At 41.0% G+C, this 25,868-nt stretch overlaps 1 protein-coding gene across 1 annotated transcript in view; it reads right to left on the reverse strand.

Annotated features, from left to right (window-relative positions):
- Positions 1-1,720: 1,720 nt before the first annotated feature.
- GALNT8 (polypeptide N-acetylgalactosaminyltransferase 8) overlaps positions 1,721-25,868 on the reverse strand; it is a 65,786-nt gene continuing 41,638 nt past the window's right edge. Inside the window, exons 8-11 of the mRNA XM_019718612.3 lie at positions 20,184-20,321; positions 19,527-19,622; positions 18,354-18,521; positions 1,721-5,465 (exon numbers count right to left, since the gene is read on the reverse strand). Of these exons, the coding sequence (XP_019574171.3) occupies positions 5,322-5,465; positions 18,354-18,521; positions 19,527-19,622; positions 20,184-20,321 (546 nt within the window). The 3' untranslated portion in view covers positions 1,721-5,321. The remainder of the gene's footprint in view (positions 5,466-18,353; positions 18,522-19,526; positions 19,623-20,183; positions 20,322-25,868) is intronic.

The following is a 25,868-nucleotide window of genomic DNA, read 5'->3' on the forward strand; positions in this document are numbered from 1 at the left end:
GCACACTTAAAAGAAAAAAAAAATGCAAGAAGATTGACAAGGTGCTTAGAAAAGACAAACCCTGGCCTAGCTGTTATGTATGACTTGTTAGAGAGGGAAGGAAGTTAAAACCATACCTATTTCTTATCTTGTTGTGATAATGTTTCTGCCTACGTCTTTCTGTTAAGGAGGCTGAACAGCTTTCTGATAATATTGAGAAATTTGGTTTTTATCATTCCAAGGATAATCTTGAGACAAGTTTGGTCCTTGAAACTACATTTGTCAAAATGTTTGTGGGACACAACTGTTAAAATTAACAATTTGAAGTCATGAGAAGTTGATTTTATCCAACAGTTCTGTGATAATTCCTCACCATGACATTACTGATCTAACTCTATTTCACAGAATCTCTGTAAAAAGACTTTACAAATTTCCTTAAAATGAGGAAATTGGCTAAAAGCACATTTTCTGTTGTAAAAATAGATTACGAGTAAAATAAAGGGACTCTATAAGATTAACTCTAAAGCTGCTAGACTCTCACATTATTATGACACAGCCCTTGGCTCCTTATGCCTTAGGTTTTGCACAAATGAGGAACTTGCTCGTCGTAAAGAGAGCTTTGGTGTGGTAGATGCTTGGGGCCTGGAGAGAAGGGACAACCAGGTCACGATAGCACAACTGCCCTCCAGGCCTACTGCCCTTTGGAAAAAGGCCAGAATCCTAGAGAAGCAGCAGGTGCAAGGAGGAGAGGGGCAAATCCAAGCTGCATCCCTGGGGTTTCTATGGGAACTTGTGGGGACCAAACACAGCTGCTTTGTACCTTTAGTTTGGACAGATGGCATGAAAACAGGAAACAAGCCTGCCACCATAGGGCTGAGAGGAGCATTTTGTAACAGTGAAGTGAGGTTCCTTCAGGATGCTTGCAGGTGTAGCTTCTTCCCATGGCCCCATGAAGGGTCTGTCAGGGATGGCCACCCAGAAACCCAGAAGCAGTGTGAGATGGGGAGAGAAATGGGCATTGTGAGACAGCCCAGGGGCTATCACTGTCTGAGCAGAGGAAGAGAGCTGGCAGGAGCTTGGTCCCCGAGATCCAAGTCCTGGGGCAACCACCAAATCACTTCTCTGTTAGGGTTTTACGATGCTTTGTACACCAACCTGTCACGTTTCTGTTGTTTACAAGGTAACTTGAACTTAGAATAAGCTCCAACATTCCCAAAACTCAGAGAGAGAGGCGTCAGTGAAAAATTAACTTGGTTACCAAGGAAACAGTCTCCCGACTGGACTAAAGATAGTCACTGAGATGATCTTCCCAGTGTCCTAACCGGTGAGGGCTGAGAGCAGACGGTGACCAGAGATGCGGATTCCATGTAGAACAGGACAAATAGATGGTTTTAGGGCCAAAGAAGCAAATCAACACCATCCTGGCCTTAACGAACAGGCTGCCTCACACATCAGAGCAGCCGCAGGGAGCTGAGCACCTCTGGGACAGGGGGGCAGCCCGAGCGCTTGCCGTTGTCCTGACTGTGCGCGGGAGAGAGTTACACATTTCCCTTGAACAATATGGAATACCAAATTCGATTAAGCAGCATCGCTTATAGCTACAGTTTAGCAGGAAGAGATATTTAATGTGTACCCAGACAGGCAACTTTTGTTTGAGTGTGTTTCAAATCTGTTTATTTTGAAACAATTTCAGACACAGAAAAGTTGCAAACATAGTACAGAGAATTCTTGTCTACCCCTTACCTTTCATCCAGATTCCCTTTACCACATTTGTTTTATTATTTTCTGCCCCATCTGTCTGTCTGTCATCCGTCCATCCATCCGTCCATCCACTGCTTATACATATGCATATGTATAAAATCTCAGAGATAATGGCCTCTCCCCTACCCCAATCTATCATCCAATGAGTAATTCATAAAATCAAGGACACTCTCTTACATAGCTGGAGTACGATGATGAAAATCAGGAAAACAACATTGATACAGTACTATTATTTAATCCACAAGCCTTATTTAAATGTCACCAGTTGCCCACTGTTGTCCTTTATAAGCAAAGGAAAAATAATTTCCCCTCAGGCCCAGATGTCAATCCAAGATCACACATTATATTTAGCTGTCATGTCTCTTTGGTCTCCTTTATTCTGGGCAGTTCTTCAGTCTGTCTTTTATGACTTTGAGATTTCTGAAGCGTACAGACCATTTATTTTAAAGACTGTCCCTCAGTTTGGGTTTAATTGATGTTTCCTCAAGATTATAGATTGAGGTTCTGTATTTTGGTCAAGAATACCATAGAAATGATGTATTCTTCTGGGTGCATTGTCTCAGGAGGCGTACGATACCCATTTGTTCAGTAACCAGTGATGGATGCTGGTTAACAATGATAACTTAGTTATGATGGTGTCTGCCAGGTCCCTCCACCATGGAATTACTATTTTGTAATTAATAAATATCCTCTGGGGAGTTACTTTGATACTGTGTATGTATCCTGTTTCTCATCACCCATTAGTTTTAACATCCATTAACGATTCTTGCCTGAAGCAATTTTAACCATGTGGGTTGCTAAATAATTTTCTAATTCCATAATTCTTCCTACAACTTTGAGTTGGCATTCTGTCATAAAGAGGAGCTTTCCTTTCTGTTTACTTGTCCATCCATCCATCCATCCATCCATCCATCCATCCATCCATCCATCCATCCATCCATGCATTCAGTTATATGAACTATCAGATTCTTACTTTATTCTATAATCTATTATAATCTATTGTATAAAATCATTACTTATTTTAATCCTCAAATTGTCCAAGATTTGGCTGGTGGGAACCCCCTGAAAGGGCTGCTGAACATGTCCCATCATTCTTTGAGCAGTTTCTTATTTTTTAACTTAGGAAAATTCCTCAGCCACACAACCCCAAAATCGGCTATTTCTCTAAGGAGTCCTAAGTCCTTTTACAGGAAAATGTTTAGAAACTGAGACCCAGATGCTGGATGTTGCGTGTGCTTAGATGGAGTGTGTATTCGTTTAGACTAGAGAAATATAGTTAGGTTCACTTGTTTTTGTTTGGGTTTCCCTCAGTCGTTGTTGGTTATATGTATTTATGTTTCAGTGTATGAAATAGATCATGGTTCTAAAAGTCTAATTGTAGAGAACATGTATATTTTGAGAAGTGCCACTTCCTCCACAGCCCTTCTGTCCTGTTCCCGTCTGCAGGCTTCTCCACCCCCCATGGGTCACCAACCTCACTCGCTTCTGGTTTATCCTTATGTTTCATTTTGCAGAAATAAACAGACAAATATACATTTTTCCTTGTTTTTTACCTAAAAAGTACATACTATAGATGGCATTCTTCCTTTTCATACTGGAAATCACTCCATATCAGTTCAAAGAACTGTTCCTAATTCTTTTCATAGCTGCATAGTACTCCACAGAGTCGATGGATGTTTGAGCACATACTTTGTTTCCAACATTTTACAGTTATAATCAATACTGCAAATAATTACTTCATACATAAGTATGTTCTTATTTTTTGGAGGTGTAAATTCCTAGAGGTGCAATTATTGGCACAAATTGAAAATGAACATACAGCCTTTTTAGATATCGCCAAATATCTCTCCAAAAGAATTGTACAGTTTGCGTCCCTACCATCAAAATATGGATTGCCTGTTCCCCACAATCTTGCCAATAGAATGTGCTGTCAGACTTTTTCATTTTTGCCAATGTTAAATGAAAGGTGATCTCAGTACAGTTTTAATTTGCATTCATCTAACTATGCGTGAGGTTAAACATCTCTTTATGTGTTTAAAGACATTGTATCTTTTGTCTACTTTTCTATTGGATACATGCTTTTGAAAAAAACTTTCCTATGAATTGCATTTTCCCTTCAATGTGCTAGGCCGAAGTTAGAAGTTATACATTTGCTGAACATTTATTCTGTTCCTTAATTTTTTCATGATAAAATCTTATCTGTGGTAATGTTTCAGTTCTTGATATGGATGGTGCTCACTGTGAAAACTGTATCAAGCTGTACACTTACGACTTGTGCATTTCTAAAAGCTTATTTTTTAAATTCTTAGCTGATTTAATTCTGGGCAACATTAGCAGTGTTTTGCTTGCCAAGTGCCTAAAACAAACCCAGTGATTCCCAGACTCATACCCAAGCAGCCCTGACGTGAGACTAAGAGGGCCAAGTGGCCCTTTGAAGAAGAGACCCTGTGAGCTCATACTGAAAGGTGAGCCCCACAACACAACACACACACAGGGTCATCCTACCTTCCCTCCTACTATGGGGCCCACTCCCAATCTCCAAGAGCTTACCCAAATTGGCTGCTCTAGCCATGCCTCCCCACCTCCCCAGCTAGGGGGAGGGATGTACCCAGTGGACAGCAGTAAGGACCCCTGGTTTTACCTTTCTCCTACAATCCCTCCGTTGCATCCCCTCTGATGACGCCCCTCTGTTTCAAGCCTCATTTTCTCCATTATTTGCAGGGACAGTAGAAGGAAATGGGTAATCAAGTCTATTAAAGGTTAGAAGTTACTTAGAGAAAGCTGCAGATGGCTCGGGTTTTTTGACCATTGTCTCTGCACAATGCAGAGCTGTGATTAGTGGAGGTGCGGTGTCTCCTACCATCGGCCTCTGGGACCTATCTGACGGGACAGATTGGATAATCTAAATGCAATCGTTGTGTGGGGATGAATGGAGCAAATTGTAAAGTTGCTTGTCTATTTGCTGTATCTTTCAGGACAGCCCAGCAAAAAGAGAGTGGGAGCAGCAACACACCTTCAGAGAATCGGAACCACCTGAATAGTTGTCACGCTGCTTGCCTGATGATGACCCGGCCTCTCCCATGGGGCAGCCCCAGGACAATGGGGAGTCTCTGAGATGAGTCGGGCGAACAGGAGTGGGGCAGGGGCCACAGTAGTTGTCAGGAATGAAGAATAAACAGCATTGGCAGAAGTCAAAAATAAACTTCCACCTCCTGGTTCTCTCCCCACATGACAGCCAGATGATGGTAGTTATTTCAAGGAGTTTCCAAAGATGGCATTTCATATATATCATGGCCTTCCAAGGGAAGCTGGGGGCAAGGCACTGTAGTTTCCTCACCCCTCCCCAGCCAGGACACCCCAACACATGCACAGACCTCACGCCTCTGCATCCTGTGTGTCGCAGGCTGAAGTCATAGTAAACATATGTGCGCACGCGCGCACACACACACACACACACACACACACACACACACACACACTTTCTCTCCCCCTTCCCCACTCTGAGCAGCATTGGGAATAGAAGCCATTCCAGCAGCGAGAACTGGTGTCCCAAATCCAGGCTTTCTGAGGATCACTGGATGTTAGTTGGCCCCCCAGTTTCGGACTGTATGCTGGATTGTCCACCCTTGTGTGGTACAAGTCTGGAGCACAGGAACAAAGTAACCGGAAGTGTCCTTCTTTATCTCCAGACATCGTTGGGTGGCTCTGTTTCTGACAGCTCTTCCCTGGATGGGAAGAGAGACAGAATCAGGGTACTGAAATGCCCTAGTAGTACAGCATCCCCCTCTTCCTACCCTCCCTGCCATGCTCAGAGACACGCTTTAGGGGTCCCTCCATCCTCTGCAAGGCATCCAGAGGACAAACGAAGCAAAGTGTAGAGTTAGACCACCAATGCTTTCTCTACTAGCCCTGTGGCAAACTAACCACAGATCTGGGAGCAAGCAATGCAGTGCTGGGTTCTGATGCCACCATCTGCCTTTCCTGAGATGGCAGCAGCGTGTCAGTATGACTGTCAAACCATGACACGCCAGGGAGAGCCACGGTCCTTCTCTGCTTGATCGTCCTTTTCACATCTTCCCCCCTGAGCGCATGAAACCCTCTGGGATGCTCCCTTCCTCCTCACTGAGGCTGAGATGGGACTAGAGCAGAAGTTACTTTCAGGAATCTCAGCCTATTTTTTCTCCACCACTCTGGGGGCAGTCCCTACCTCTCCCATTGTGGGGGCCTCCCCGGGGTGTACTACTGGAAACATTAGGGGCTTTAGAACTAAAGGGCCTGAGTTAAATCCCAGTCCAACCAGAGTGGACTTTGGCAAATTATCTCACCTAAGTCTCGATTTCCTCATCTATAAAATGGGTTTAGAGTTAATATTAGGGCTAAAATTCAGATTAATATTTATTGAGCATCTTGTGTCTGACACTTGGTGGCAGGTAACCCAAGATGGAACAGCTTTTATGTAGCTGTATAATAAATATCAGTTCATCTCTGCTTCTGCCTCTTCCCATTAATGGGGGAGGAGGGAGGAGGGGTCACCTTCTCTTCCCATGTGCCAACTCCACACCCCCTGAGCTCTTTCCTCCTTATCCCTTTGGCTCAACAAGGGACGAGATGCCGTTGTCCTGGGCCTGTCCTCTTCGTCCAGCCCTCCCACTCCTTTCAGCAGGAATAACTCCCATCATCTGTCTTAGTGCAGGGGTACCTTTGTTTTCCCTCGCTGTCATCCTGAGTTAACAGCCTCCATTTGTTGAGTGAGAAACCCTGATCTTGCTGTTCCATCTTGGGTTACCTGCCACCAAGTGTTTTAACACCAAGCAGGGCACCAGCTCTATGTGCAAATCCCTGCTCCCTCCCTCACCATCAACTCCCTACCTCTCACCTCTTCCAATCACAAACTGCCCCCAACAACCCTGCTCCCCCAAATTCACCTGCCACTGGCTACACTGGACTCCCTGTGCGCCCCCCCACACACACCTCCTGGGGTGCCTCCATCCTGTGTTATCTTTCAGGGCGGCGCTCCTTACTCTTGAACTCCCCCGTCACTCCCTCTGCTCCTTTCTCTGGGCCCGGCTTCCAGGCCACACAGGCTCCCAGGGAGGGGCCACCAGCCAGGAGGGCCTGGCCCGCAAATGTGCCTGCAGCGCTCTGGCCTCAGCACTGGCTTGCTGCTAGGGTCACTCCCCCGGCCACCGCTGCACGCTTTACCCCCTGATTCTCACTTTCGCTAAATGCCTTTATTTTTCACTTTGTCAAGAAGACCACGCTTCCAGTCAGTGCAGCCCCTCACCCGGAAGCCGTGGGCACACCTCGGACGCTGCTCCTGGACGGTCTCAGAGGAGCTGCCCAGCTTCGGCCTCTACCGCCAGCATCCCCGGTGCGCTGAGCGCCCCCATTCTGGACGCACATAATGAGAGACCCGCTTGCTGTCTAACATCCGTTTATTTCTCCCTCTTGGCAGCTTCCTTTTTTTCCTGACTTTAAATAGACCCAAATGCCCCAACGTTAAAAGAGGGAAAAGAAACACCCCTAACTCTACCTTCCTTTCAAACCAACATTCAGTATTTTTCTTGCTTTCAGAATCAAACGTCCTAAGCAGCAAGGCAATAACAAACTGGATGAGATTCTGTGTTTGCCTCCTAAACGTTTAATATGCTGTATGACCTTGGGAATATTACTTGACTTCTCTGCGCTTTAGTGAACATAGGTGAAGCAGAGATAATGACAATACTTCTCTTATAAAATGTATGTAAAGACTTAAAGTAGATCCTGTTTGACCCAGTGCCTGGTACATAATATGGACTCAATAAATCTTGGTTATTATCATTTATTGTGACCTTCCTGAGAGAGTCACTAGCCTTTATCTATTTCCTCGTCACCTCCAAGTGACATGTGCTTTGGCTGTTTCTTACATCGTCTTCACACTCTTCTCTGATTTCTATTACATTGTATTCCCCTGGATCTTATCAATTTTTGCTTTGGCTTTTATTTAGGGGGTGTTGCCTGCCTGTTTTTAAAGGATTTTTCTTTCTTTTTCATTTTTACAAAAGGAATATGTGGTTATTTTTTAACTTGGAAAACATATTTTTAAAATTAGAAGCACTTATAATGGGATAACATTGTATATGTAATTTTTATATTCTGTTCTTTAAATTTAATGTTACATCATTGTACAGTTTCCAATTTCATTAATTTAATAAATTAATAAATTTTCCAAATTCATTAATTGTTATTATTACTTTTAAAGATTTTATTGGGGAAGGGGAACAGGACTTTTTTGGGAAACAGTGCATTTCCAGGACTTTTTCCAAGTTAAGTTGTTGTCCTTTCAATCTTAGTTGTGGAGGGTGCAGCTCAGCTCCAGGTCCAGTTGTTGTTGTTAGTTGCAGGGGGCGCTGCCCACCATCCCTTGCAGGAGTTGAACCGACAACCTTGTAGTTGAGAGCCCACTGGCCCATGTGGAAATTGAACCGGCAACCTTTGGTGTTAGGAGCACAGAGCTCCAACAGCCTGAGCCACTGGGCCGGCCCCATTAATTATTTTTTTTGAAAATACACTTTCTGAGAGTAATTTGAATGACTATATCATATTCAAGGGATGAACAAAAATCTCCCCTACTGTTGGACATTTAATTTTTTTCCTAGTATTTTGCTATGATAAATATTAAGATATTTTCTATATGAATCTTGACCTACATTTTATATTATTCCTTAAATTAAGATATTAATTATTTTTTAATTAAAGTTTATTGGGGTGACAATTGTTAGTAAAGTTACATAGATTTCAGGTGTACAATTCTATATTACATCATCTATAAATCCCATTGTGTGTTCACCACCCAGAGTCAGTTCTCCTAATTTAATATCTTAAGATTTAAAGGCACTAATTTATGTGCCTTTAAAAGGGACATAATTAGTTTTGAGGTTCTGATCAGTGTCAGGGTTTTAGAGAGCTAAATTGCTTCCTGGAACTATGCCCACTAGTAACATGGGAGAGCATTCCCCTTACAGGTCTCTTCCTCTTCTTGAATGCTGACTACAAGTGGCGTCCTTCTTCTCACTACTTCTCCCAGAGATTCTCTTTGTGTCCCAAGCTATCACTCTATCCGGAAGACTTCTGAACAGTGACTTTCACCCACATGCTCCCCACTTTCAGCTGCATCTCTACTCTCAACTCTGCTCCTCATCTACAAGCTCAGGTCTCTCAAATATGCCTCGTCTCCTCAAATCGAGTTACTTCTCAGCCAATGGCAATATCTCTCTTGTGGTCTTTGAAGGTCCTAACCTTCTCTGGTTGGCTCAAAACGTTAATCATGAAATTGGAAGAAAACAAAGGTATTATCTAGTCTTACCTCCTTCTCAATTCTGAGAAATATCTTTGGTAACTTTTAAGTAGAATGAATGTGTAAGTAGTGTTTATAAAGTAAGTAGAGCACAAAAGTGTCCCAACTGTCAATCAATATTATGTTTATATCTGAAAGAATTGTGGTCCTAATAGATCAGATGGATATGAAAGGCTTAGACAGAAGGAATTGACTTAAAACTGACTTAAAATCACGAAACACCATGAACTACATTATTGCCTCCATCTTTAACTTTTGAAGTTCTTGACAAGTGATCATAAAAAGAGATCCAGCCTAGACATAAGAGTGGTAGCCAGAATCCCCCTGGATATACTGCAGCTCCAGGTCTCACCCAGACACCATCTGTCTTCTATCAGCAACTTCAGCCACCTGAGAAAGCGATCTTCCAAATTCTGTTGGAAAGGCAACCTTCAAAGTGTTTAGGATGTCGTAATTGTTTCTTCAGTGTATGTAATATCTTTAATTTCCAGGAGATTTAGAATGAAGTATAGATATTAAGAGAATCAAACACATAGTATTTGTTAAAGATTCTATGTGTATTACTATTTTTAAGTGCTTGTTATGTTTAAGAAAAATTGTCGTACTGATTAATCTTGAAATACCAATTTAAAAATGTGTAATTTAATAATTAAATCTGTTATTTTATGTTGAAATATTACTGGATTGCAAATGCTTTTGAACATTTAAGAAAACTTAAAAATCATTCCATTTAAAATTAGATAATTGAAATTCTTAAAAAGATAAATTTAACGTATTAAATTTATAAATACAGTGTGTAATGCTTAAGAGAATTTACTATGTAAAATCCCTTTTAAAGTTGCTAAGAGAATAGATCTTAAAGTTCTCATCATAAGAAAAAAAATTTTTGTTAAGCGTATGTGGTGATGGGTTCTAACTAAACCCGTTACTGTGGTGATCATTTTGCAGTACATAATAAATTATGGATATTGTGTTGTATACCTGAAACTAATATAATGTTATATGTTGATTATATTTCAATATAAATAAAGAAATATTACAAATAACTCTATACTCATAAACTTAAAGAAAGGAGTCAATTCCTCAAAAATCATAAACCACCAAAACAAGTATAAATAATCATAAAAACTCAAAACAAATAATCTGCATAGCTGTATACCATTAATTTTTTTTTTTGAATTCATAATTTTAAAACTCCTGAAAAGAATTCTCAAGACCCGTATGGTTTTTTTTGTTTGTTTGTTTTTGTTTTTGTTTTGTTTGGTTTTTTTTTTTTAGTATGGTTTTACTGAAAAAGTATACTAAACATTTAAAGAAGGAGTAACACCAATTTAAGTCATTCTTTTCCAGAAAACCTCTTCCAGACAATGCCTCTCCCAGAAATTAATCTATTCTGCAATTTTTTGTCAAAAAGATAAATTTTATCAACAGGAAGAGGAAACACTTCCCAACTCATTTTAAAAGCCAGTATTAAAACCAAAGACAGTACAAAAGGGAAAAAAAAAAGAGCTAGCTGCAGACCGTTCTCTAATGAACTTAGACACAAACATCTTTAACAAAATATACCAGCACACCATGACTAAGTGTGACTTATTCTTGGTATGCAAGGCTGTTCAACATTTGAAATTTGACCAGTGTAATCATCATATCAACAAGCTGAAGAAGAAAAAACATGATTACATAAATTGGCACAGAAAAAGCATTTGACAAAACCCAATTCACATTCACGATAAGAAAAAAAAAAAAATTTGCTCATGATAGCCCAGGTCCCAGGATATCCTGGATTTTTCAAAAGCCAGAGTTCAGCTCCCAGACAATCTTCACGCATATCCTCTTCATGACCTCCTCCAACTAGATTTCAGTATATACTGTCATAAAAAGTTTGCTTAGAGATGTCTGGTCAAGATGGCAAAATGGGTAAATGCTGTGCTTGTCTCCTCTCACAACATCAAACCTACAACTAAACTACATAACCATCATTGTGAATCTCCTGAAGCTGGGCAAAAGTCCTACAACTAAGGACATACAGAAGAGGCCACCTCAAGACTGGTAGGTGGGGCAGAGATGTAGAACAGGCTGGTCCCCATTCTTACATGTGGCGGTTAAAACTCGGAAGAAATATCATGGCTGTGGAGTTCCCTCTAGAGGTGCAAGGGGTCCCAGCCCCACACCAGGCTCCCCAGCCAAGGGCTCCAGTGCCAGGAAGAGAATTCTGACTGTGAAAACCAGCAGAGATTGTGTCTAACTGAAATGGAAGGCAGCTGGAGTCCCAGGCGTTCCTCTTAAAGGGCCCATGCACAGACTTACTCTCTGATGGACTCACTTGCTCTGAGCTCCAGCACTGGGGCAGCAACTCAAAAGGCAATAGGGACATACAAGGAGGAACTGAGTCATCTGTCTTCAGAGTGAAGGCTGGAAGGGCAGCTTTCTACCAGACAGAAGTGCTGGGAGAAGCCATTATTTCTTTGTTGGGTCCTCCCCCTCCCAGCATGCAGATGCAGGTGGCTACTATATTTGAGTCTCCATCAACCTGGCTAACACTATTTGCTCCACCCTGGTGATTCCCTGAGACCCTGCCCCACCCAACTAATGGGCCAGCCCAAGCTGCTTCCAGTGTTTTTTTCCATACAAATGGCCTGTCTTGGCTCATGCTGTGAACTCTCTTAAAATCGCTCAAAGGTTCAAGAACACCAAACAAGTTGCATCTGGCCTTGGCATGACCTGTACCTCTGGCTGAGCAGCCCCACGCCTGGCCCTAGCAGCAGCCAGCCTCTGTTCATGGCTTGGCCTCTTGAGGCATCTCCAAGCCCAGCACGGGTGGCTACCATCTGCAGATTGCTTTGGGGCTCATGCCAGCTGGCTCTGGGCAGGGCATAGGCTTGAGGCTGAATTTGACCTGCCCTGGGGTCCTTCCCAGAAATTTCTGGAGCTGACATGCCCTGTGGCCAGCTTGCAACAAAGCCAGAGCACCACCTGGCTGCCTCTGTAGATGATACACCCAACGGACAAACTGGGCAGGCACCAGAGCCCTGCTAAAGTAAATGCTACTCCAGGTCAGCCCCTGCACAACAGTTTCTCCACTGTAGTCATGGCCAATCCTCACAACAAATCAGCAAGAGGGTCAATCCCTCCCACTGGAGTGCCAATAGCAACCAAGGCTCAACTACAACAGGAGGACACACACAACCAACCCAGGGGACATACCTGCAGCAACCAGCTCAGGGGACCAGGAAGACTGTGCTACTGGGCTCCACATGACACCTACTACATAAAGTCACCCTACTAAGACTGGGAGACATAGCAGCCCTACATACTACATAGAAACAAACACGGGAGGCAGTCAAAATGGGAAGAAAATAAAACATGTCAAATGAAAGAACAACAAAGCTCCAGAAAAAGAACTAAATAAAATGGAGACAAGCAATCTACCAGATGTAGAGTTCAACCCACTGGTTATAAGGATGCTCAGTGATCTCAGGGAGAACTTCAACAAAGAGACAGGGAACATAAAAATGGAGGTAGAAAAACATAAGAGAATCACACAGAAATGAAGAATGCAATAACTGAAATAAAGAATGTATTAGAGGGAATCAACAGTAGATAAGATGAAGCAGAGAATCAAATCACTGATTTGGAAGACAATGTAACAGAAAACACCCAAACAGTACAGTAAAAAAGAAAAAGAAAAAGAAGAAGAAGAAAGAATCCAAATAAAAATGAGGATAATTGAAGGGACCTCTGGGACAACATCAAGCATAACAACATTCACATCATAGGGGTACCAGAAGGAGAAAAGAGAGAGCAAAGGATTGAAAACCTATCTGAAGAAATAATGACAGAAAACGTCCCTAACATGGAGAAGGAAATAGACATAACAAGTACAGGAAGTACAGAGAGTCCCAAACAAGATGAACCCAAACAGGCCCACACCAAGACACATCATAATTAAAATGGCAAAGGTTAAAGACAAAGAGAGAATCTTAAAAGCAGCAAGAGAGAAGCAGTTAGTTACCTACAATGGAGCTCCAATAAGACTGTCAGCTGATTTCTCAACAGGAACTTCACAGGCCAGAAGGGATGGGCACAAAATATTCAGTGATGAAAAGCAAGGACCTAAAACCAAGATTACTCTATCCAGCAAAGCTGTCATTTAGAATCAAAGTAAACATAAAGAGCTTCCCAGACAAGAAAAAGCTAAAGGAGTTCATCACCACAAAACCAGTATTAGAGGAATTTCTTTAAGAAAAAGACAGGGAAAAAAAGATTTAAAAACATGAATAATAAAATGGCAGTAACTACATATCTATAAACAATTACTTTAAATGTAAATGGATTAAATGCTCTAATTAAAAGATAGTGTGACTGAATGGATAAGCTAACAAGACCCTTACAAATGCTGCCTAGAAGAGATTCACTTCATATCAAAAGGCACACAGAGACTGAAAGTAAAGGGATAAAAAAAGATGTTTCTTGCAAATGGAAATTAAAAAAAAAAACAACAAAAAAAACTGATGTAGCAATACTTATACCAGACAAAATAGACTTTAAATGAAAGGCTACTTCACCAAAAAGCTATTAGAAACAATCAACGAATACAGTAAAGTTGCTGGCTACAAAATCAACGCACAAAACTCCATTGCCTTCCTATATACTAACAATGAAATCTCAGAAAAAGAAATACAAAAAACAATTCCTTTTGCAATTGCAGCAAAAAGAATAAAATACCTAGGAATAAACTTAACCAAGGACGTGAAAGACCTATATGCTGAAAACTATAAGACATTTTTGAAAGAAATTGAAGAAGACACAAAGAAATGGAAAGACATTCCGTGCTCATGGATTGGAAGAATCAACATAGTTAAAATGGCCATACTACCCAAAGCAATATACAGATTCAAGGCAATCCCCATCAAAATCCCAATGGCATTTTTTAAAGAAATAGAACAAAAAATCATCAGATTTGTTTGGAACCACAAAAGACCCCGAATAGCCAAAGCAATCTTAAGAAAAAAGAACAATAATGGAGGTATCACACTTCCTGACTTTGGCTTGTACTACAGGGCTATAATAATCAAAACAGCATGGTATTGGCGGAAAAACAGACACATAGACCAATGGAATAGAATTGAGAACCCAGAAATAAAACCACATAAATATGGACACATAATTTTTGACAAAGAAGCTAAAAACATACAATGGAGCAAAGACAGCCTCTTCAATAAATGGTGCTGGGAGAATTAGATAACCACGTGCAAAAGAATGAAACTGGACTGCTATTTGTCACCATGTACCAAAGTTAATTCAAAATGGATCAAAGACTTAAGCATCAGACCTGACACAATAAACTGCATAGAAGAAAACATAGGTACTAAACTTATGGACCTTGGGTTCAAAGAGCATTTTATGAACTTGACTCCAAAGGCAATGGAAGTAAAAGCTAAAATAAACGAATGGGACTATATGAAACTTAAAAGCTTCTGCACAGCTAAAGAAACCATCGACAAAATAAAGAGGTCACCAACTGAATGGGAGAAGATTTTTGCAAACAGTGCCTCTGATAAGGGCCTAATATCCAGAATATACAAGGAACTCATGCAACTCAACAACAAAAAAACAAACAACCCAATTGAAAAATGGGCAGAGGACTTGAAGAGACATTTCTCCAAAGAGGACATACAAATGGCAAATAGACATATGAAAAAATGCTCAACATCACTAATCATCAGAGAAATGCAAATCAAAACCACAATGAGATATCACTTCACCCCAGTCAGAATGGCTATCATCAACAAGACAAATAGTAACAAGTGTTGGAGAGGCTGTGGAGAAAAAGGAACCCTCATACACTGTTGGTGGGAATGCAGACTGGTGCAGCCGTTATGGAAGGCAGTGTGGAGGTTCCTCAAAAAATTACGAATAGAATTGCCATATGACCCAGCAATCCCTCTCCTGGGTATCTACCCAAAAAATCTGAAAACATTTAGAGATAAAGACACGTGTGCTCCAATGTTCATTGCAGCTTTGTTTACGGTGGCCAAGACATGGAAACAACCAAAATGTCCTTCGATAGATGAATGGATAAAGAAGTTGTGGTATATATACACAATGGAATACTATTCGGCGGTAAGAAAAGATGATATAGGAACATTTGTGACAACATGGATGGATCTTGAGAGAGTAATGCTGAGCGAAATAAGTCAGACAGAAAAAGCAGAGAACCATGTGATTTCACTGATATGTGGTATATAAACCAAAAACAAGAAAAGAACAAGACAAACAAATGAGAAACAGAAACTCATAGACACAGACAATAGTTTAGTGGTTGCCAGAGGGTAAGGGGGGTGGGGGGTGGGGGGTGGGAGATGAGGGTAAGGGGGATCGAATATATGGTGATGGAAGGAGAACTGACTCTGGGTGATGAACACACAATGGGATTTATAGATGATGTAATACAGAATTGTACACCTGAAATCTATGTAATTTTACTAACAATTGTCACCCCAATAAATTTAATAAAATAAAATTTTTTAAAAAAAGAAAAGCTATAACAAGAGACAAAGGACCCGGTAATCCCATCTCTGGCTATTTATCCAAAGAAACCCAAAATACTACTTTGAAGGGACATGTGCATCCATATGTTCATTGAAGCATTATTTACAATGGCCAAGATATGGAGGTAACTTGGTGTCCATCAATGGATGAATGGATAAAGAAGAGGTGGTACATATATACAATGGAATATCACTCAGCCATAAAAAAGAATGAGATCTTGCAATCTGCAACAACATTGATGGACTTAGAGGGTATTGAAGTGAATGGAGTAAGTCAGACAGAGAGAGACAAATGCCATATGATTTCAGTTATATGCAGAATCTAAAGAACAAAACAAATGAAAAAACAAGACTGAAACAAAGTCAGAGATACAGACAACATTTTGATGGTTGCCAGCTGGGAGAGGTTTTGGGGGGTGGGTGAAAAAAAGGGGAAGAAATTTAGAAGTACATATTGGTAGTTACAAAATAGTCATGGGGATGTAAAGTATAGCAGAAGGAATATAGTCAATAATATTGTAATAACTATGTAGGGTGTCAGATGGGTTCTAGATTCATCGGGGTGATCACTTCACAAGTTATATAAATGTCTAATCCCTACGTTGTATATCTGAAACTAATATAATACTGTATGTCAACTGTAATTGAAAATAAAATTATTTTTTAAAGGAAATAAATTGCTTAAGTATAAAACATTTTTTTTAAGTTAGAAACACAGGAACATTACTTCAATTTGATAAGGAGCATCTACAAAAAATCTACAGCTAATGTTATACTTACTGGTGAAAGACTCAGTGCTTTCCCCCTGCATTTGGGCACAAGGCAAGAATGTTCACTCTCACCACTCTTATTCAACGTCGTACTAGAAATTCTAGCCAATATAATACAACAAGCAAAAGCAATAAAAGTCATACAGATTAGACCATAAAAAAAGTGATTGTTAAAACTTGCTAGATTTATAGATAAAATAAGATTTGTAAGCTGAACATAAAAGTTTAAAGAATAATGAAAGTTCATTAATTTATAACTTTAATAAATTGAATATTAATTTTTTTAAACAAAAGTAAAACCTGTAATTGTATTTTCAGCATACAAAAGATACCATTAAGGATGCCAAAAACTCGAATTAACTACACTACATTTGCTAGATGTTCAAATATGCTTTGCTTGGTGACTGCCATTGACAGAGAGCTCACCACTTTGCCAGGCTATCCATTTTTTGTAGAACAGCTTAAGCCATTAGACTGTTAGAAAGTCCTCCCCCTGCCCCTTATACTAAATCAAACTCCTTGATCTCCAGTGACTGGTCTTAGTTCTGCCCTCCTGAAGACACTGAACAAGTTTACTTCCTCTTTCTTATGAACAGAGCATCATGTTTTCTCTAGATTCGCCTCTCCAAGCCAATACCTCCAGGCCTGCCAATCTTTCATTTGCTCTGCAACCATTTCTTGAGTGCCTGCAATGCTCCAGGCACTGTGCTAGATGCCAGAGAGAAAACAACAAAGAAAACCAAGGCCCTTTCTTCCAGCCCACAGTCTAGTGATGAAAAGCAGCAAGTGAGCAGGTAATTAGAAAAGATAATGAGACAAGGCCAACGAGAGGGGCCCTGAGAACACACAGAGGAATCACCCATCCTATTCCTGTGGAGTCACAGATGGCTTTTTGAAGAAGACAATATATAAGGCTGGAAGAACATTTTGCACGTGGCCTGAAAGAGGTGGAGGAGGGGGAACAATACCTACAGAAGTGCCTACAGAGGTAGGAGGTGGCATGGCCTTTTGTAGAATTACATGTAGTCCATTCAGTTGGAGCTTTGAGCAGGGAGACAGGACTCCTGTCTCCTCTTTCTCCTCACTGGTATTACGTGGTTCAGAAAGATTTAATCTAGGATCCAAAATGCCTCTGAAATTGTCAGTAAAACTTTGCACATAGGTGCATATACGTATATGTTTTCCTGGAGAGTCCATAGCTTGCAGCAGATTCTCAAAGGGGTTATGAGCTTTGAGTGAGATTGTCCATGTCTTTTAATACATGACTCCTGAACCCAGTACAGTAGGAACATGCTCAGAAGTCTGCTCACAGACAGCATTACCTCCCTCCATCAGGCCATCACACTCCTGCCAACGTGGCTTAATGCAGCCCAATCACATGGTAGATTCCCACATTGACTGGTCAGCCAAGTCCCTCACGTCAATGTCACGTGAATTCTGCCAGATTCTCGCCTTGGTCAATGGATGTTGAAGTTAAAGTCAGGGCTTTTGCATCACTCCTGTCAAATTTCAGCCCCGTGCTCCAGACTCTGATTACCATTAATAATAAAACTGATCACAATCGCTGATATTTATTGAATAGTTTCTATATGCCGAGCACTATGCTAAATGCTTTATATGCACTGTCTCATTGAATCCTTCCAACAGGCTTATAAAGCATCTCCATTTTATAGGTGAGGAAACTGAGTCTCAGAAAGGGTAATGAAACTGTTCAAGGTGGCTGAACTAGGATTTAAACCCAAATTCTTAACTGTTAACCTATAACAAATTCCAATATTTCTTCCCCTTAGCCACCCCACCTTAGTCAACAGACTCAGTGTTTCACTCTAGTTCCATTTCCAGTGTTTTCCCTGCACACTGCTACAAAATAAATCTTTCTATAACACTATCAAATCAACTCTGCACCTCTCAGATTATATGTGAATATATTTATCCTTTAAAAAGCACGTGACTCACCTGTTTAAAATCCCAGTGCATGTGCAGTCCGTGTTTGGCTGCCTTGGAACATGGCTCTAAAGTGGGCTTCTCCCCAGAGCCAGGGTCTGTCAGGCAGCGATCATCAACGTTTTTCTCTGAAAACAGTCCTCCCACATAGAATTCCCCAGTTAGGTGGTAGTAGGTATACTAAAAGAGAGCAAAGGGATGTGCCATGGTCACAGTCCGTGGAGAGGCCCTTAACTCTATAGAGGGCATGAAGACTGCTCTCGGGTGCCCTAGACACTCGGTCACCACAGGGAGCATTGAACTTTCCTGGGTAACAAGAAGTGCCTTCTCCTTCTTTCTCCCCACCCCACCCCAGTTGATTCCAGAAAGAAGACGAGGCATAAGGAGGTAGCACTAGCCTGCTTACTTTCATACAGGGAGCCCAATAGAATCATAGCTTGCAGGGATGAGGGAACTTATCTTTGAAAAAGAAAAAACACAACTGAACTTTGTAAGGTGTCACTGTAAGCCTCAGCTATGAGCTTGTTGTCAGGAAACCTGTCAATTTCTCAATCTGACACTGCTTTGCTCAGTGAGCTTGGGCAAGTAAGCTGTTTTTGCATTTGTGCAGTGGAAATGCTATCTTGCATCTCTCAAATGTTCCTATAAGTGCAACATGCAAAGTAACACGATAGATGTGAGTACTGTCAAGGAAAGAAAGTCCCCTGGCTACACCTTCCACTTGGTGCCATATCTCTTCTATCCCAGGGAGGGACTTCATTCAGCGCCTCTCTTCTCTAGCTGTTTCCTTCTCTACAGAAGAAGCCACCAGTAGCTCCAGCTGTCCACCTTCCAGGGCATACAAGAAGTACTGGGAGGATGGGTGGAGGCAGTGGGAGGAGGGGAAAAAGGGATTGAAGGTTATTGTCAATGAGAATATTACCATGAAGAATGAATGCAGCAGAACAGAGCCTTTCTATCTAGCCTCCCTGTATCTGAAATGGAACTATCTTGCCATGACTTTCCGAATGAACTTGGAAGTGCTTAATTATAAGTACAGGTTTGGGTTTCATCATTACTCATTGTCCAGGATGCTCAGCTCCAGCTTTCCCATCACCTAACACTGAATCTAAATCTGACAAAGGTTGCTAGGGGCTGAGCCTCAACAGACTTACCCTGTCGGGGTAAAGAAGATTGTGAAAATACCTGTGGACTGTATATATGACAGGAATGCATGATGGGGGTATTGCCTGGAATGGGTCCCTGATCCAGGCAGATGTTTTGATCCAGTGAGTTTTTAATCTGAAAGGTCAAAACACATAACATTCTCGGAAAGAGGCAGAGAAAGAGGGCCCTCAAACCTCCCCAAGCCCTGCATTTTCCCCAGTACTCCAAGGATGCCGGAAATTACCAGCCAAAAGGGAGCAGCAGTTTGGGATCCTGGCAGCCATTTTCTAAGCACCAGACAAATGCTGAAGTGAGGCATTTCCCACTTCCTGGGATCACCTACCCACTTGGACCATCGCAGCACATATAGAGAAGGGCACCTATGCCCGTGTTCATGTGGGCAAGGCCAAACATCTGGTTGGCTGAGAAATCAGGAAGGTCAGAGCAAGGGCTGCAGTTTGCAAAATAAGGAACCAGAGGCAGAGAGCAGGAAAAGAGATAGGGACTGGGGAGTAAGAGATGAAAGGAAACCAAGAGGGTCCAAGGGCAAAAAGCTGAGGAAAGAGGTGGGGGTAGAAAAGGAATCTTGGACAGGAAGGGTTTTGGAAACACTTTTCTGGCAGTCATGCAATTCAGGTTTCATTGTCTTTTACAGTCGAACATTTTAAATCTGAAATTCTATTTCATAATACGTACTGTTCCATAGGCCACAATGTTGTGGGTTGGCTTCAATGCTGGATAAACATTTTTCAGATACCAGTCAAAACTTTTACATTTCAGTTTCTCCCGGAGTGCTATTCTGGAAGAAATGTCTCCATAATCGATTCCAGAGTTCTGTAAATGAAACATGGAATGTTTCTGTGTAATATCCTTGAGTCCACCAAAGGGTATGGGTGACACCTGAGGGAACTGGGTATTTTTATGATGCCCTGTAAGGTAACCTTGAAATTTGTAGTTTTCCAGGAAAAGTGGAAAAACCTTGAAACCTAGGAATCTCTGCTAGTTTCAAAGGTACCTGCGAGGCCTATGCAGTGGGGTCATTCAGGTTTATTTTTCATCTTTAGCAACCTGGCACAGACTGCTCCTGTTTGAGGTAACATTTACCTCAATAAGGCCTGAAATATTCCTCATGATAGCAGAAAAGGCTTTCAAAAGGAATATTCTGGCAGCAAGATTTGGAAGTTAAGGGACATTTTCTAAAAATTATATCTGTGGGCAATCAAAGTGAAAGGATGCTTGAGCCAAGATCCACAGCTCAGAAAAAAGAGGACTGCAAATCGTGTTGACTTCAGGTGGCAAGGACAAATGATCTGCCCTGAGCCAAGAAAGTCATCCTCATTCACACGTGTCCAAAAGGATCACAGTCCCCTCTCCCATCACCCCACATCCCACCTGCCATGTTAACGTCCTCTTAAGACACTGAATTTCTGGTTCCAACTCTGCCTCACAAGGTTTCTACCAGTATAAATGATGGATGAAGAACATGGAATCTAGAAGATTACTAAGCTTGAGTCTTATGTCTTTCACTTGCTATCTTATTACTTTAAACAAGTTTCTTTCAACTCTCTGTGCTTCAGTTTCTCCATCTGTAAACTTGAATAATAAAAATAAAAAGTAGCCAAGATAAATGCTGTGCTCACCTCCTCCCATGACCACATCAAAATTACAACTAAATTATAGAAAAACTTGAGAATCATCTGAAGACTAGCTGAGCAGAACTCCTATAACAAAGGCTACAAAGAAGAAGCCATATCAAGACTGGTAGGAGGGGCAGACACCAAATGGGATGTTGCCACACCCACATGTGGTGGTTAAGAATTCAGAGATATATCTCTTCTTAGAAGATCCCTCCTGAGGAGCAAGGGGTCCCAGCCCCACACTGGACTTCCCAGCCTTGAGTGCCAGTCCTGAGAAGAGGAGTCGCCACAACATCTGGCTGTGAAAATCAGCAGGGAATCCACCGGGTGAGATGGAGAGATGCTATAGAGCCAGTCCTCTTAAAAGGCCTGAGAACAGACTCACTTGCTCACAAACACTCACCTAAACACCAGCAAAGGGACAGTAGCTCAAAAAGCACCAGAGTCATACAGGAAGGAACGAGTTAACTAGCTTCAGGGCAAGGGCTAGAGGGGCATTCCTCTCCATACAGAAGAGTTGGCAGGTGCCATTGTTCCTTTGTTGAGGTTTCCCCACACACAGCTGGCAGGCACAAATGGAAGTCTCTTTGTGGAGCTATCTCCTCACACAACCTGCAGGTGCAGTTGGGTGCCACATCTGTGTCTCCATTGACCTGGCTAACACTGCTCACCTCTCCCTGGTGATTCCCTTAGACCCAGGCTTACCCAACTCATACAGGAATGTGAACCTCTTTCAGCAGCTAGTCTTCACTAGTGGCTGGCTTTGGCCCCTGTTTAAGAATTTCCTAAAATTTCTTAAAAGTACAAAACCCCCTAACAGTTAGTGATTGTTCTCAGCATGCCCTGTACCTCTTTCTAAGAGGCCCTTAGCCTGGCAGCTGTGGCAGCCAGCCTTGGTTCACAGCATAGCTGCTCACAGGCACCTCCAAGCCCACAGGAGGCAGCTACAAAATGCAGGTCACTTTGTAGCTACTATCAGGTGGCCTTAGGCCAGGCACACACCACAATAAACCGTGGCCTATACCAGAGCCCCTCGCAAGAGGCTCCAGAACTAACATATCCAGTGCTGGTTTCAGACCATACCAGAGAACCATCCAATTATCTCCATAAACAACACACCAAAAGAGTGGATTTGGCAGGCACCAGAGCCCTGCTAAAGCAAATCTCACTCTGTGGGGTGAGCCCAAACACAACAGCTCAGCCACTGTAGTCACAGCCAGCCCTTATAGCCAATCAGCCTGAGGGTCAATCCCAACCATGTATGTTCCAACAATAATCAGGGCTCAACTACAACAGAGGGGCATGTACAGCCAGGACAAGGGACACACCTGCATCCCGTAGCTCAAGTGACCAGAAAGACTGTGCCACTGGGCTCCACAGGACATCTACTACATTAGGCCACCCTGCTAACACTGGGAGATGTAACAGATCTACCTAATACACAGAAATGAACACAGGAAGACAGCCAAATGAAGAGACAAAAGAAAGAACAGGATAAAACAACAGAAAAAGACCTAAACAAAATGGAGGAAAGCAATTTACCAGATACAGAATTAAAAACACTGGTTATATGGATGCTCAATGAACTTAGGAGAAGAACAGATGGACTCAGTGAGAACTTACACAAAGAGATGGAAATCATAGAAAAAGAACCACTAGAAATGAAGAATACAATAACTGAAATGAAGAATACATTAGAGGGAATCAACAGATTAGAGGACCAAGTCAGTTATTTGTAAAACAAAGTACCAGAAAACACTCAACTGGGACAGCAAAAAGAAAAAATAATTAAAAAAAAAAATGAGGATAGGGGGCTGGCCCGGTGGCTCAGGCGGTTAGAGCTCCATGCTCCTAACTCCAAAGGCTGCCGGTTCAATTCCCACATGGGCCAGTGGGCTCTCAATCACAAGGTTGCCAGTTCAATTCCTCGAGTCCCACAAGGGATGGTGGGCTCCACCCCCTGCAACTAAGATTGAACACGGCACCTTGAGCTGAGCTGCTGCTGAGCTCCTGGATGGTTCAGTTGGTTGGAGCGTGTCCTCTCAACCACAAGGTTGCTGGTTTGACTTCCACAAGGGATGGTGGGCTGCGCCCCCTGCAACTAGCAATGGCAACTGGACCTGGAGCTGAGCTGTGCCCCCCACAACTAAGACTGCAAGGACAACAGCTTGAAGCTGAATGGCACCCTCCACAACTAAGATTGAAAGGACAACAACATGGAAAAGAAGTCCTGGAAATACACAGTGTTCCCCAATAAAGTCCTGTCCCCCTTCCCCAATAAAGTCTTTAAAAAAAAAAAAAAGACCAAACTGTTTCAAGTAATGTAATAACACCCCAGAACAAAGCTCAAAAAATAATAATAATAATAAAACTTTAAAAAAATGAGTATAGTTTAAGGGACCTCTGGGATAAAATCAAGCATAACAACATTCCCGTTATAGGGGTACCAAAAGGAGAAAAAAGAGAGCAAGAGACTGAAAACCTATCTGAAGAAATAATGACAGAAAACTTCCCTAACCTGGTGAAGAAAATAGACATACAAGTAGAGGAAGCACAGGGAGTCCCAAACAAGATGAACCCAAAGAGGCCTACATCAAGACACATCATAATTAAAACACCAAAGTTTAAAGAAAAGAGAGAATTTTAAAAAGCAGCAAAAGGAAAGCAGTTAGTTACCTACAAGGGAGCTCCCATAAGACTGTCAGCTGATTTCTCAACAAAAATACTGCAGGCACCAAACAACCAAAGTGACATAAAGCAAGAACCTATAACCAATATTACTCTACCCAGAAGGCTATCATTTAGAATCAAAGGAGAAATTAAAGATCTTCCCATACAAGAAAAAACTAAAGAAGTTCATGGCCACAAAACCAGTGTTACAAAAAATGATAAAAGGACTACTTTAAGATAAAGAAGAAAAAAAGATAAAAAATATGAATAATAAAATAGGAGTAACCACATACTATTAATAATTACTTTAAATGTAAATGAATGTATTCTCCAATCAAAAGACATATGGTGGCTGAATGGATAAGAAAATAAGACCCATGCGTATGCTGCCTACAAAAGACCCTCGTCAGATTAAAAGATACACACAGACTGAAAGCAAAGGGGTGGAAAAAGATATTTCATGCAAATGGAAATTTTTTTTAAAAGCTGGGATAGCAAATATCAGTCCCAATAGACTTTAAAAGAAAGGGTATAACAAGAGACAAAGAAGGACATTTTCATAATGATAAAGGGATCAGTCCAATAAGAGGATATAACCCTTGTAAACATTTATGCACCCAATGTAGGAGCACCTAAATATATAAAGCAAATATTGACAGATATAAAGGGACAGGTCAATAGCAATACAATAATAGTAAGGGACGTTAAGACCCCATTGACATCAATGGATAGGTCATCCAGACAGAAAATCAACAAGTAAATATCGGCCTTAAGTAGTACTTTAGACCAGATGAACTTAATTGAATTTCATCGTAAAGCAGCAGCATATGCATTCTTTCCATTTGGTTTCTATTTGGAACATTTTCAGGATAGGCCACATGTTAGGCCACAAAACAAATCTCAATAAATTTAAAAAGACTGAAGTCATATCACGCATCTTCTCCAAGCATTATGGTATTAAACTAGAAATCAATTACAAGAAGAAAACTGAAAAACACACAAACACATGGAGGCTAAATAACATGCTACCAAACAATGAGTGGGTTAACAACAGATCAAGGAAGAAATCAAAAGATAAATGAGACAAATGAAAATGAAAACAAAACAACCCCAAATCTAGAGGACACAGTGAAAGCAGTTCTAAAAGAGAAATTCATAGCAATACAGGCCTGCCTCAAGAAACTAAAAAAAATCTCAAGCAATCTAACCTTACAATAGAAGAAACTAGAAAAAGAAAGACAAACAAAGCCCAAAGTGAGTATAAAGAAGGAAATAATAAAGATCAGATCGGAAATAAATAATAGTCTAAAAAATAAACACAAAAGACCAATGAAACCAAGAGCTACTTCATCGAAAAGATAAAAAAAAAAAAAAAAAAAGATGAACCTTTAAACAGACACATCAAGGAAGAGAGAGAGAGAGAGAGGATCCAAATAAATAAAATTAGAAATGAAAAATTAGAAATGACAACTGACACCACAGAGATACAAACAATTATAAGAAAATGCTATAAATAATTTAAATAATTATATGCCAACACATTGGACAACCTGGAAGAAATGGATCAATTCCTAGAAACATACAATCTTCTAAGACTGAATCAAGAAGAAACAGAAAATTTGAACAGACTGATAACTACTAATAAAATAAAATCAGTAATCAAAAATCTCCCAAAAAACAAAATTCTGAACTAGGTGGCTTCATAAGTGAATTTTACCAAATATTCAAAAAAAAAGTTAACATCTATTCTTCTCAAAGTATTCCCCAAAAAATTGAAGAGGAGGGAAGACTCCCAAGCTCATTTTATGAGGCTAATATTTTTAAACTACAAAAAAAGAATATTATAGGGCAATATCCCTAAAGAACACAGATGCAAAAATCTTCAACAAAACAATAACAAATTGAATTCAGCAATACATCAAAATGATCAAGTGGGATTTATTCCTAGGATGCAAGATTGATTCAATATCCATAAATCAATTAACGTGATATACCACATAAACAAAATTAAGGCTAAAAATCATGTGCTCATATCAATAGATGTAGAAAAAGCATTTGACAAAACCCAGCATCC

This window comes from Rhinolophus sinicus, chromosome 1 (genome assembly GCF_057876585.1).
Source record: "Rhinolophus sinicus isolate RSI-liver-muscle chromosome 1, RSI-T2T, whole genome shotgun sequence".
Taxonomy (NCBI): domain Eukaryota; kingdom Metazoa; phylum Chordata; class Mammalia; order Chiroptera; family Rhinolophidae; genus Rhinolophus; species Rhinolophus sinicus.